Genomic DNA, 11,936 nt, shown 5'->3' with positions numbered 1-11,936 from the left:
TATTTTTTAAAAATTAAATAACTAAATTAAATCATTAAAAAATAATAAGATCAAATTGAATCTTAAAAATAAATAAAGAAATTCAAAGTGTAATCTAGTTTAAATTTAATTACATGAACAACATATTTTTTTTATTTTATATTTCTCATTTTATAATTTCTAATAAATTTTGAAGTTGGTTTGAAGAATTATATTAAAGAGGAAACGCTATCCCTCTTGTTCCAAACTACAGATAAATTTGAGTTATTAATAGACAGCCATGTGAACAGTAGCAAGTGATTGACAATAAAGAAAACACTTTGGAGGAAACAAATGTAGATTTTCCAAAGGCTTGAAACTGTATTTAGCAGGCTGAATTTGTCACTTGAAACTGAGTTAGCAGGCAGAATTTGTCCTTGGAACAGAAATTTTCTAAAAGAACACAGCCATGAATGTGTTTTACAATTTTGTTTTATATCTTAGGTTGGATGTAAGACTAATCCTTAAAGCCCCTCACCACATCTAAAAATTTGGTTTTAGCTCTTTTACCGCCACAAGGCTTCATGCCAAACCAAGAGATAAGGTTTGCTCATGAAAATCTGTGAGCAATGCTTAACAATTGCAACAATCAATTGGATTTTCTATCTACAGAGGCTTCAGTGTGTCTTATGTTAAGAGTGCCAAGTAGTCCTCGTCCTCTAGCATGTTGTTCCAACTCTTCGATCTTCAGTGCAAGAAGTTGAATTTCTCTGGCCAACTCTTCATTCCTCATGCTTATTGACTGCAAATTAACAAAAAAAAAGTGAGTACATCCTTGAAATTTAGAATATTTTTGGTCCCTCCAAAATAATTATGTAAGTAAAACTTAAGCCCAGAAGAGGGGAAAAAGACAAATTTAAAACCTCCAACATTCATAGTATTTAGAGAAAATAAGTGGACTACAAGAAGACCAACTTTGCTTCAATGAAATCCCTCCATAATTTATCCCCACACCAGAGAAAGGCAGAAAGACAACCTGTAACTCCTGTTTACGTAGTTCTTCCTTTCTAGCTTCTGATCTTGAACTTCTTTGCACCTCAAAGATGATGGCAGCTCCTGCAACCTAAATAGAAGGAAATAAATTTAGATGCAAATACTCTTATATAGTTATTAGGAAGAGCATTCGATGATGGAAGGAAATTTGATAGATGGTAGAGATGAAAAACTCTTGGCATGCTATTTATTCATCGTGAGCAAGAAGGAAACAGAATGAATTTGAACATATGAACCAAAGATCATATGAATAATTTGACAAGCAGAAGAACTGGAAATGCTACAAACTATAGGAAGTTCTCACATATATGAACAATATTCAGTTTAAATAAGAAGTTAAATGGGATAAATAGTCAATCAAGTTCACACAGGTCATCAAAAGTTCAAAGCATATGTTAGTATGGTAGGCATTAAACCTAAATGTTACCATCCACTCAGATATTTCTTGGTTAATACATTATAAAGCCTAGACATTGTAGAAAACTTTTCCACACCCTCAAATAATATATGTTAAATCTTGTGGTCTGGTTTAAATCTTTTTCTTCCTTTTTTGCTAGACAAGGGAAGTCCACTGAGAACCTAGCCTATACAAGATAAGAAAAGCTCTTAGGCATTGGAAAAGTCTATGCACAAGAGGAGCTTAGACAGCTGTTTGTAGATTAGCTTATACAGTTGATGGGAGCTTATTTAAAATTCCATAAACACTCCCTCTTAAAACATCCTAGCATAACCTCAATTTAATAGCACAGGTAAATAAGATGCAAGCTCATAAGAAAGGATTTCTGTGCAATGAATAGCATGGCCTTTTATTATTGATGATCCCAACAAAAAATTGATCTAAGGAGTCTCTGCACTGGCTGGATTTATTAGTCCAGTTCCCAATACCATATGCATATATTTAAGGAAGGATAACTTTTCCCTGCCATATATGGTTACATAATTAATTGCACAATTTGCATTCCCTGTAAAAAAACAACTAAATAAGTATATGTAGTATATAAACTAAGGACAACTGAAAAGAATAATGATCGAAAGAGTTGGGTAGTTTCATGAACAGAATTGCCATTTGCACATATTCAAATGGTTCTCAATGTTCTTGAATATTGATCGAGATGATTCTTATTCAAATAAAATATAAGAATTCACAAGTTAGAGATATAAAACACTTTTCAGCCTCCACCTAATTAGTTGGAAGACAAGTTGTAATGCAGTTACAATTCTCATGAACCAACTATTCCAAATGTTTAATCTGTTGGGTGATGGCACTTAACTGGCTTTCTATCCAACATAACCTCACATGCAAAAGCCTTTGGACTTGAAGTCTGGACAATGCGCAGGGCTATGTTACCTTTTGCTAAAAATTTAACTGTCACTTAGAAGAATATGACAACATGGATCGTACGCAACACAACACGATTAAAAGGACCCTAAAACCATGTCATAAACTAAGTATCCCTAAAGCTTAAGTAATTAAGTGAAGGCACATAAATGGTTTTATATCCAACAACACATTCATTTCGTGAAAATCACAACTAAGAGTCATTAGAAAAAAAATGGTCACATCCAGGTGATAAATGGGGGCCAAACAGGTGAATTTCAAAAGATGGTACACGACCGTAATTTCAACTGCAACACCAACACCAACGTTTTTGAGCATTTGTGACTTCAACACAACTCCAATCGTGGTTGTATTTATCCACAATATCTCGCAATATCAATAAAAGCAACGAAACTGCGACTGCAACCACACTAGTAGCGTAAAAAATGATCATGAATCATGACACCTCTCCTAGTTACTAAGATGCGTGTCATTTTCTCAAGATGAAGGCAAAATAATTATTCCACCAAGCACAATGATGACATTGTGCTGGAAAGCCGTCTTAGTGTGTTTGTATAGGCATTTGCACATTCGTTACACACTTTCCAATGAATCAAACATGACTGAAAATATTTTATGGATTGACATTGAAAAGACTCTGAACGTTTTCGCAAACAGACCTTTACTCTTAGCCAACCTTACCTTAGATGCAACCTCATTGGGAGCTAGCCTGAAGGGTGGTGTTTGGTGTTAGAATAGTGGATTAAGCCTAACTCAACCCTACAAAACCGGCTTTTAAGGTGAGGGTTGCTTTTCACTTATATACTATTCAATTGCCTAATCTCTAGTCGATGTGGGACTTGGGTTTTTCCCAATACACCCCCTCCCTTTTTAATGATCTAGGATTGGCGGGACTTGGATTTTTCCCAATACACCCCCTCATGCCTGTGAGGCATGCATCAATGGTGGGTGGCCCATTTTTAAAGTGGATCTAAATGGCTCTGATACCATGTTAGAATAGTGAATTAAGCCTAACTCAACCCTACAAAACCGGCTTTTAAGGTGAGGGTTGCTTTCCACTTATATACTATTCAATTGCCTAATCTCTAGTCGATGTGGGACTTGGGTTTTTCCCAATACACCCCCTCACGTCCAGCACTATTTCCCATGGTATCAGAGCCATTTAGATCCACTTTAAAAATGGGCCACTCACCATTGATGCATGCCTCAGGTGTGAGGGGGTGTATTGAGAAAAACCCAAGTCCCGCCAATCCTAGATCATTAAAAAGGGTCACCCACCATTTATCCACGTACCAAGCCTGATAGTGCTGGACGTGAGGGGGTGTATTGGGAAAAACCCAAGTCCCACATCGACTAGAGATTAGGCAATTGAATAGTATATAAGTGGAAAACAACCCTCACCTTACAAGCCGGTTTTGTAGGGTTGAGTTAGGCTTAATCCACTATTCTAACATTTGGTCCACATAGATTAAAAATATGATTCAAGAACATGTTTTGGAAAAACTTTTTCATAAACACTTAAAAAAAAAAAAAATAGAAAAGAAAAAAATAAATTTCTCCATAAGATAAAATTAACTTATGCTTATACTAATTTGTAAAAGTTCTCTCATATTAGTTTCTCCAAAAACTTATTTTAACTTATGCATAAGCTAATTTTAGTTTATGAAAAAATTTATTTCATTTTTTTCCTCCTAAAAGTATTTCTGGAAACGTTTATCCAAACATGTCTCAATCAGAATTGGTTTTATATAATTAAGTTAATTAAGTTCAAACCCAAATTTTATGAATTTCAATTTGTTTAGATACAAACTTAAGAGTAAATTTTGAGAACTTCTCTACTAAAAATAATTATTTTTTTTCCATAGAAAAATCCATGAGAATCAGTTCTAACTTATATCGAAATATACTAATTTTTACTATATAGACTAATGACACTTGAATTCCAAGCGTGTGGTTCAGCGGTAGGGGTTGATCCACGCTTAAGCAACGTCAGGGGTTCGAATCGTGTCTTGTATATGCAATTGCGTTAAATCTTGGGATTAACTATCTCATCATTTAAGGTGCCTCTAAACTAGCCAGGAAATTAGTCACTGTTATCAACGGTGGATACTCCAGGAACGAACAAAAAAAAAAAAAAACATACAAACAGGTAGAAGGCAATTCATGACAAGAGTAGTAAGAAGCATAGCATAAAGTTATGAGTACCGAGAACACAAAGAGCTCTCCAAGCAAATCCGCCGCCGCTTGCACAGCCCTCTCCTCGTTGAGAGGGCGGATGGCAACGCCAGTGTCACGGCCGTAAATCCTTCTCTGCACTCTCGTCGTCAGCCTGTGGTTGGCCTGAGACACAGAAGCAGAAGCACACGTGTGAGCGGTGCGAGCGCGAGGGTGAAGAAAGAAGAGAGAGAAAGGGAAGGGAAGGACCTGGGCGATGGCGATGATGAAATTGCGGAACTTGGGGTGGTAACCGGCCTCCTTCTTGAGCCTGTTGGCGATGGGTTTGCAGGCGGTTTTGAGGGCGAGTGTTGCCAGCTTCACCACGGGAAGCACCACCATTCTCGTTTCTCCAGCTCAGACTGAACTACGAATCAAGCTAATAGTGTGCTGCTACTTTTCAATCCTCTCTGCGTCTGCGTGTTTCTTTCATCAGGGCATCTTTCATTTTTTCTTGCTCCACAAGAACTTGGAGACATCAGTAGAAAAGTAAGGAATAAATAAACAACGTACATACGTTGGACAAGTGTAGTAGTAATAATTATCGCTTCCTATTTAAAGTTTTTAATTATATCTTTTAATTATATTATATTACTGTAAATACATTTATTTTTAACAATAACATGATATATTAATTGTGCTATGTTATTGTAAATACATTTATTTTTAACAATAATATAATATTTTAGTTGTGTCATATTATTGTAAACACATTTATATTTAACAATGACTTATAATGACATGACACAACTAAAAAATATAATTAATTATTAATGTAAATAAATTTTATACCGATAGTATATAAGTGATTAATTCTTTTTTTTAAGAGTCGTAAAATTTTGTTTAATATTTCATTTTTTTTACAAGTAAATTAATATAAAATTAATTAAAAATATTATATTTTTGAGTGATATTATAAAATAATAGTAATTAAAGAAAATTACATTCATACTCATTGTAATTTTTTGAAATTAAATTCAATACTCCTTTCTTATTTGACATTTATTTATTTATTTTTTTGAAGAAATTTCGTTAAGTGATAGTAGCAATTTAAAATTATATATAATAAATTTTATATATAAATAAATATTTTTTTAATACATAATAAAAATATGTTTTATATAAAGTTAAAAATAAAAGATAAAGATATAAAATATATAAAATTGAATTTATAATTCTAAAATTTAGCTCTTCATAAAAAAAATTAAAATTGATACATTACATTAACAAATTAAATCCACGAATCCCATTTAATAATTTTTTTCGGAGTGAATTAAAGATTAAATTAAATCATATGATGACCAAAAACCTCAAACAAAACCCTGAAGTGAAACCTAAAAAACGACAGGGTATCACCGAGGGCACCGTCGTGTCTTAAAGGAACCCTTCTCTTCCATCGTTCACTGCGCCGCCCCTACTTCTTTCACTTTGCAAACCAAACGACGTCCTTCTTCGTGTCGTCGCAGCCTCCACCGTTGAACCCCTGCACCTCGAAACGACACCACCGGAACAGAACCCTAAAATTTTGGTCCAACGATGGAGCACGGTGGCGAGCTCGTATGGCAACTTATCAGGCACGGTCATTGCAGTTTTATGGCCAAGTAAGTGCCTTTCTTCTGATTCATGGTTTTGTAATTTTGATGTTACTGTCACGAGCTCAAACCAATCATTCACTTTTTATCTTTTGTAGAATTACGACGGGGAATTTTTGTAGAAACCCTTACAACGTGACTGGGGTTTGTAACCGAAGTTCTTGCCCTTTGGCTAATAATCGCTATGCCACCATTCGAGAGGACAATGGTACTTTTGCTTACAAGCACTTTTTTTTTTTTTTTGGTTTTTCTGGGTTAGGTTTTGGCTTGAAATTGATGCTCAGTGTTGAAATGCTTGTGGGTGTGAATGAAACTTCACGCCTTGGTTGAGTTGAGGTTAATGTTTGGTTCTTTGGTGAACCCGCTAGAAGACGGGTTATTGAGGCCCTGTAGTAAATTGTCTTTGATGTCTCACTTTGTTTGTGCTTTTTGATTCTTCATGTGTTCATATGGAATAATTTGGTCGGGTTCTGTTGTGTGTAATGTATACGTGATTAAGGGATGGGGTAAACATCTTAAATGAGTGCCTATTTAACCAGAGGTTATTATGTGCAAATTTTACGTCATGGGTGCTTAATTCAACGAGCTTAGTTTAATAAGCTTCACCCTAAAGTCATTTTCCTAAATTAACTTTAATTTTCTGCTTAAATAGTAAGATAAATTCAAATGGAATCTCCCAAACAAACACCTAATGGTTATCCTGATGAATGGCAATTGCAATAAGTGGGGTATTCATGGCAGAGTATGGAAATAATCATGTGATTGCATTGGGTGCTGCAGGAGTGTTTTACCTTTACATGAAAACCATAGAAAGGGCTCATATACCAAAAGATATGTGGGAAAGAGTAAAGTTGCCTAGGAATTACGAGAAGGCACTTGAAGTCATAGACAAACATCTGGTACTGTGGATCTATGTAGTCTTTTCCATATTTAAATATTTGCTGTTTTACTGGTTAGTGATTGTCGAGATTGGATGTGCATTTGACCTTTCTACTTTGGCAGATGTATTGGCCCAAACTTTTGATACACAAGATAAAGCAACGCTTGACCAAAATGACCCAGATGCGGATACGTATGAGGAAACTTGCTTTGAAGACAAGGTTTGAAATCAAATTCTCCTTTACATTTTGTTTTATCATGTCAAGCAGTGTCTAATTTATCTGTAAGAAACTTGTTCTCTAGGTGCTCTGAATTTCATGTTGTTTGATTCCTGTATGTTGATTCTGAACGTTTGAATAACCAATCTGATGAATGCATTTATGCATGTGTGTGAAGGAAATATAATTTTCTGTGAATGAATAAGATTGTCACTGAATTTTACCGCATGGAGTAAAACCTCTAAGCCCTGCCATATTATATCTGATTTTCTTTCAATAAATGAGTTGCTGATGGCATAGACATTGGGCTAAATTTGGTCTGTTCCTTTGAGATAATGGAAGCCAGACAAGCCAAGTAAATGTTCAGCTACTATCATCATGCTTAATTCTGGTGCTTAAACATCCATTTTAGGGGAAGTAACATTATATTACTTAAGCTCAGGGAGAAATTGAATCTCCCACTTGTAGTTGTAATTTTACATCTTTCTCTTCACTTTTAAATTTTACCCAATATTTTAAAATGGTTTGCATACTTTATTTTTGGTAATTTTGACATCTAATTACATTCCAAAACTTATTCTTCAAAATGCATTCTGTGACAAGTATTCTAAAGAGGGGCACATTTACAAGTGAGGGGCAGATAGGCTGTGCTACCCTATATTCTGATTGACTTTATTTGTCCAGGTTTTTCCTGCTTTTGATCTACTTCCTGTAACATATTTGTTTAATTAGGAAACACTTGTTAGAAGTCAATTGCTCGCATATTGTAATGCACCAAAAGCAAAGAATTAAGCATGTATATGTTGTAGTTACAATAATTAATATAAATAGAAATATAGGTCCTGTAGGATCTGTTTATGTATTGAACCATTCTGAGTGTTTAGTAATATATTATTCCCTCTGTCCCACATACCTAGAAGGCTAGACCACTCATTTTTCAACACCATTAATTATTATTAGTGTTAATCAGTTTGTTCCGGTTTTCTTTGAGGATAAGCTCCCTTTTCCAGAACTTTAATTAGAATTTATTTTGGTTGCTGTGACATTTTTAGGTAATTTTCCTTTCTGTTATATTTACACATCTATATATTATTTTGAATTATAATATGGTTTTATATTTGAGGTGAGATCTTACATTATGTTGCATTCATATGACAATTCTTCATATTATTTATCTATATTTTTGTTTGTTTTCTTCTTAAAAGTTCATAGAAGTTTCTCCGTTACAGTCTATCATATTGGTTATTGTGGTTGCTGTTGTACAGGGAGAAAATAATGACAACTCCAAGGAAAGAGAAGAAGAGAGAGGCTCGAAGAGAAGAGAAGGCTGAAAAAGCAGCTTTATTAGAGAAGGTTACATAGTTAATCCTAATGTTATTCATACAAATCAAGTAGTATATTGTTATCACTTTACTCATTGGTGCCTTTCAATATTTTAGTCTATCGAAAAAGAGCTATTGGAACGCCTTCAAAAAGGTGTTTATCAACAAAGTGATATATACAATTATCCTCTTGAAGAGTACAATAAAGTTCTTGATATGGAGAAACTTAAAGCTGCTGATGAAGAGGAGGATGAAGAGGTATGTGTTCACTTATCCATATTTTTGTTTGTTGTCAATTATGTTTACCAAAAAACTTTTTGGAATTAAAATTTTTAATGTGCCTAGTCTATTCAATTTGTTAATATTTTGTTTTTGGATGGAACAGGAACCAGAGATAGAGTATGTAGAAGGTTATGATGAACTAGAAGAGGAAGAAGACATGGAGGATTTTGGTGGTTTTGCAACTTTTAAGTCTCAGGGTGATTATGATGATGATGAAAATGGTAAAATTTAGTTTGGAAGTTTTGCAACATGCATTGAACATTTTTCACTTGTTAAAATATGGATGGCATTTTTTATTTATTATGAAACAGTGGATTGGGATGTGGTTCCCATTATTTTTTGTTTTAAATATTTGTTCCCTCAACAAGAAGGATTATGCTTTTGCCTGATTGAAGTTCTGATTCGAGGATTCTAACTAAGATGCATGATATGATGTAGTTTAGTGTGCATCATGTTATGCATGTTCTTCATTGAGCTGGGTACAAAATAATAGATAGATATGGTAGTATTATCTTACTTTAGTTTCAACTTCTGAGTGCCGAAAATTTTATATGAGAATTTTGTTGTCTGCATAATTTCTTGGTTAGTCATTTCTCATATTCCTAATTTCTTCTAGATTTGACGCTGTAATCAGATCTTCCAAGTCTTTTAATCGTTAATCATAAATTTATGGTAATTGTGAGGATAAAAGGAAAAATATGAAAAACAATGTTTACTGTTCTACAATGTACAATCATACATCTTCTAATTTCTTTCCTAAACAAAATAAACACATTATCAGTCACATACAATGCTGAATGCTGCCTGGCTAGTAATTGAAATGCTCAGTTGCATGCAATGACTTTGTTATGTGTTGATTATTTGTTACTTGTTGTTTGTTGTATTGTATGTGAATGCCTTCCATATTGAGAAGGAATCTTTGTTCATGAGTTTGGACAAAGTTTCAATGTTACATGTTCAAAAAGAAAAAAGCATTATAAATCTTATGAATGCAGATGGGAGTGCTGATGATGAGGAGGCAGAACCAGTTGATCAGAGTAGAGCTAAAAGGAAAATGGCTTTAGCTTCAAAGAGAGTTGAGAAGAAGGGCCTTGATTCTAAATCAAAGAAGCCAAGGGTCATTGTTGAGGTAATTATACAACATTTCCTTCAATGAAAACACAGTCGGTGCTTTTAAATGCTATTGGGTATTGTATTTCTATGAATTACTTTCTGCGAACAATCTTAACTTTGGGGAACTTTTGCATATCATATTTCCAATATTTATAATTGTGGACATTCAGTTATAATTTGAAAGCCATACCCATTGTTGTTTTCAAATAAATGATGCCATAGATTGCAATTTTTCAGTGCTCTGAACTGTCAAGATAGACTATGCTAGAAAGTGGAAACATTTTTGTTTTTTTTCCAAGATTGAAAATACAGCAATGCCCCTATTTTTTTGAAGATAGTTATTAACTAAGCTGTTGGATTTTGTTTAAAGGATTCTGAGTTCAAGGGATTATGTTAATTCCAAAAATTAAGGAGTGATTAGCTGTATATTTGTTATTATGAGGATATTTTTTCCCCTTTTTATAGGATCTGATTAGTAGCTAATGTTTAGGTTTTTTATTTCCTTTATCTCTCTGTTTTGCTTGACAGCAACCATCTGCCGTATAATGTAACTTGATTGTATACTATAGTGAAATATATACTGAAATTATCCCTCAAACTTTTTACAAAAGCCAATCCTCTGTTTACTTAAACAATATGTTATTTGTGCACGTGCTATCCATGTACTGATGTTGTAAATCAAATCCATGTCGATAATTTTCCTTCTTGCTTGAAATTTATTTAGATTTTGTTGTTTTGGGTTTACCAAAGCTACATTCCGAGAGATATATCAAATCACTATGCCAAACACATGTTGTAATCTTATGATTAATATTCTTTTGTTGGAAGAATAAGATGCACCTGGTAGTTTCATTCCATCTTTAACTTTTAAAAGTAGCTTTTGAAAAGCAAAAGCAATGCCAAAGTTATTGCATGAGTGCTATACAGTGTTGAATTAAAATACATTCCATATTAAGAGTAATTTTCTTCATTGTTGACATTGATAGAGTAGAGATGTTTGAAATACCTATAATATCTTTTAGGTTCAAGACCTGATATTGCAACCTCGATTTTCATTGTTTTCAGGTTGAGCGGGAGGATGCTGGTGAAAGACAGAGGGTGGTACAGTAGTTGCATTTGCTGTTACGGGTAGGAGAGAAAAATTTTGATTGTTGAGTCTTCTAATTTTTGTCCAGCTTTTACAATTATATATACTTCTCTTTTTTCCTTTTCAATTTATTTCTTGTTCTGAAGAAGGTAGTTCTGGCAAATGCCATAAAAATGTGGTCTAGGGTGATTACGATAGAGCCGGAGGCATCTCAATCCTGCATTGATTTAGCATTAAACTGCGACTGATAATTTTCTTGTGTCACGCGGCTCTGCCAGTTTATGGAGTCCATTGTAAGATTTTGAAAAAATTAAGCACTCCAATGTATTTTTAATTCAACTGATTTTCACTTGCATATATTTTGTTGACATCTGGCGTCCGCATAAAATAGGCATGCTCGTTTTATGTACGTAGACATTTGAATGGTGAATAAGGCTGTGGGAAAACTGAATGTACGTAGATATTATTCATCAAATGCACAAAACTGGTTTTGACTAAACTCTTGCACAAATTATTATTTTTGCACCAAGACGAAATAATTTGGCTTAATCAATGTGCAAGATGGTAGAACAGATAGCATGGATAAGGCATATCTCAAAATGGCAGAGCAGGTAAATGTGGAGACTAATCATGGTGGGAATGGGCCATCAAGATCTTCTTTGGATTTGGTTGAATAAAGTAATGAGTGAACGGGGCCATATTACCAACTACCTAGTTTGTGCTATTATCTTAATTGGAATATGTTATTAATGTTTAAAATTTAGATTATGATTTAGAGTACTATTTGATAAATTTCTCAATGAACATTTGTCAAAGAAAACAAATTTAAGTAAATATGGTAAAATTAATCAAATTTTCGTACAAGTGAAGATTAATTTA

At 33.8% G+C, this 11,936-nt stretch overlaps 2 protein-coding genes across 2 annotated transcripts; one reads left to right on the top strand and one right to left on the bottom strand.

Moving 5' to 3' along the window:
- Nucleotides 1–319: 319 nt before the first annotated feature.
- On the bottom strand, nt 320–5,056 carry LOC109806085 (uncharacterized). The gene is made up of 4 exons (XM_020368440.3): nt 4,775–5,056; nt 4,556–4,690; nt 995–1,081; nt 320–760 (listed from the first exon to the last, which is right to left on the bottom strand). Exons 1-4 carry the CDS (start codon nt 4,904–4,906, stop codon nt 608–610), a joined length of 507 nt encoding a protein of 168 aa, XP_020224029.1. The 5' UTR covers nt 4,907–5,056; the 3' UTR covers nt 320–607.
- Nucleotides 5,057–5,874: 818 nt separating this feature from the next.
- On the top strand, nt 5,875–11,400 carry LOC109806006 (MAK16 protein-like protein). Its single transcript, XM_020368332.3, has 9 exons — nt 5,875–6,165; nt 6,255–6,364; nt 6,937–7,055; nt 7,159–7,256; nt 8,519–8,606; nt 8,693–8,833; nt 8,961–9,078; nt 9,853–9,986; nt 11,036–11,400. Exons 1-9 carry the CDS (start codon nt 6,101–6,103, stop codon nt 11,078–11,080), a joined length of 918 nt encoding a protein of 305 aa, XP_020223921.2. The 5' UTR covers nt 5,875–6,100; the 3' UTR covers nt 11,081–11,400.
- The last annotated feature ends 536 nt before the right edge of the window (nt 11,401–11,936 follow it).

The sequence above is a fragment of the Cajanus cajan genome, chromosome 8 (assembly GCF_000230855.2).
Source record: "Cajanus cajan strain Asha chromosome 8, NIPB_CcT2T_4, whole genome shotgun sequence".
Taxonomy (NCBI): Eukaryota; Viridiplantae; Streptophyta; class Magnoliopsida; order Fabales; family Fabaceae; genus Cajanus; species Cajanus cajan.
The sequence above is the reverse complement of the archived record's forward strand: the minus strand, read 5'-3'. Positions and strand labels throughout refer to the sequence as shown.

What these genes read in the sequence shown, in the direction of transcription:
- LOC109806085 (XM_020368440.3), bottom strand. Translation starts at nt 4,906, where the DNA reads ATGGTGGTGCTTCCCGTGGTGAAGCTGGCAACACTCGCCCTCAAAACC. An exon ending in TCATCATCGCCATCGCCCAG is followed by an intron (nt 4,691 to 4,774) that starts GTCCTTCCCTTC and finishes TCTGTGTCTCAG; the next exon opens with GCCAACCACAGGCTGACGAC. An exon ending in TACGTAAACAGGAGTTACAG is followed by an intron (nt 761 to 994) that starts GTTGTCTTTCTG and finishes GTTAATTTGCAG; the next exon opens with TCAATAAGCATGAGGAATGA.
- LOC109806006 (XM_020368332.3), top strand. Translation starts at nt 6,101, where the DNA reads ATGGAGCACGGTGGCGAGCTCGTATGGCAACTTATCAGGCACGGTCAT. An exon ending in AAACTTGCTTTGAAGACAAG is followed by an intron (nt 7,257 to 8,518) that starts GTTTGAAATCAA and finishes GCTGTTGTACAG; the next exon opens with GGAGAAAATAATGACAACTC. An exon ending in AGCCAAGGGTCATTGTTGAG is followed by an intron (nt 9,987 to 11,035) that starts GTAATTATACAA and finishes CATTGTTTTCAG; the next exon opens with GTTGAGCGGGAGGATGCTGG.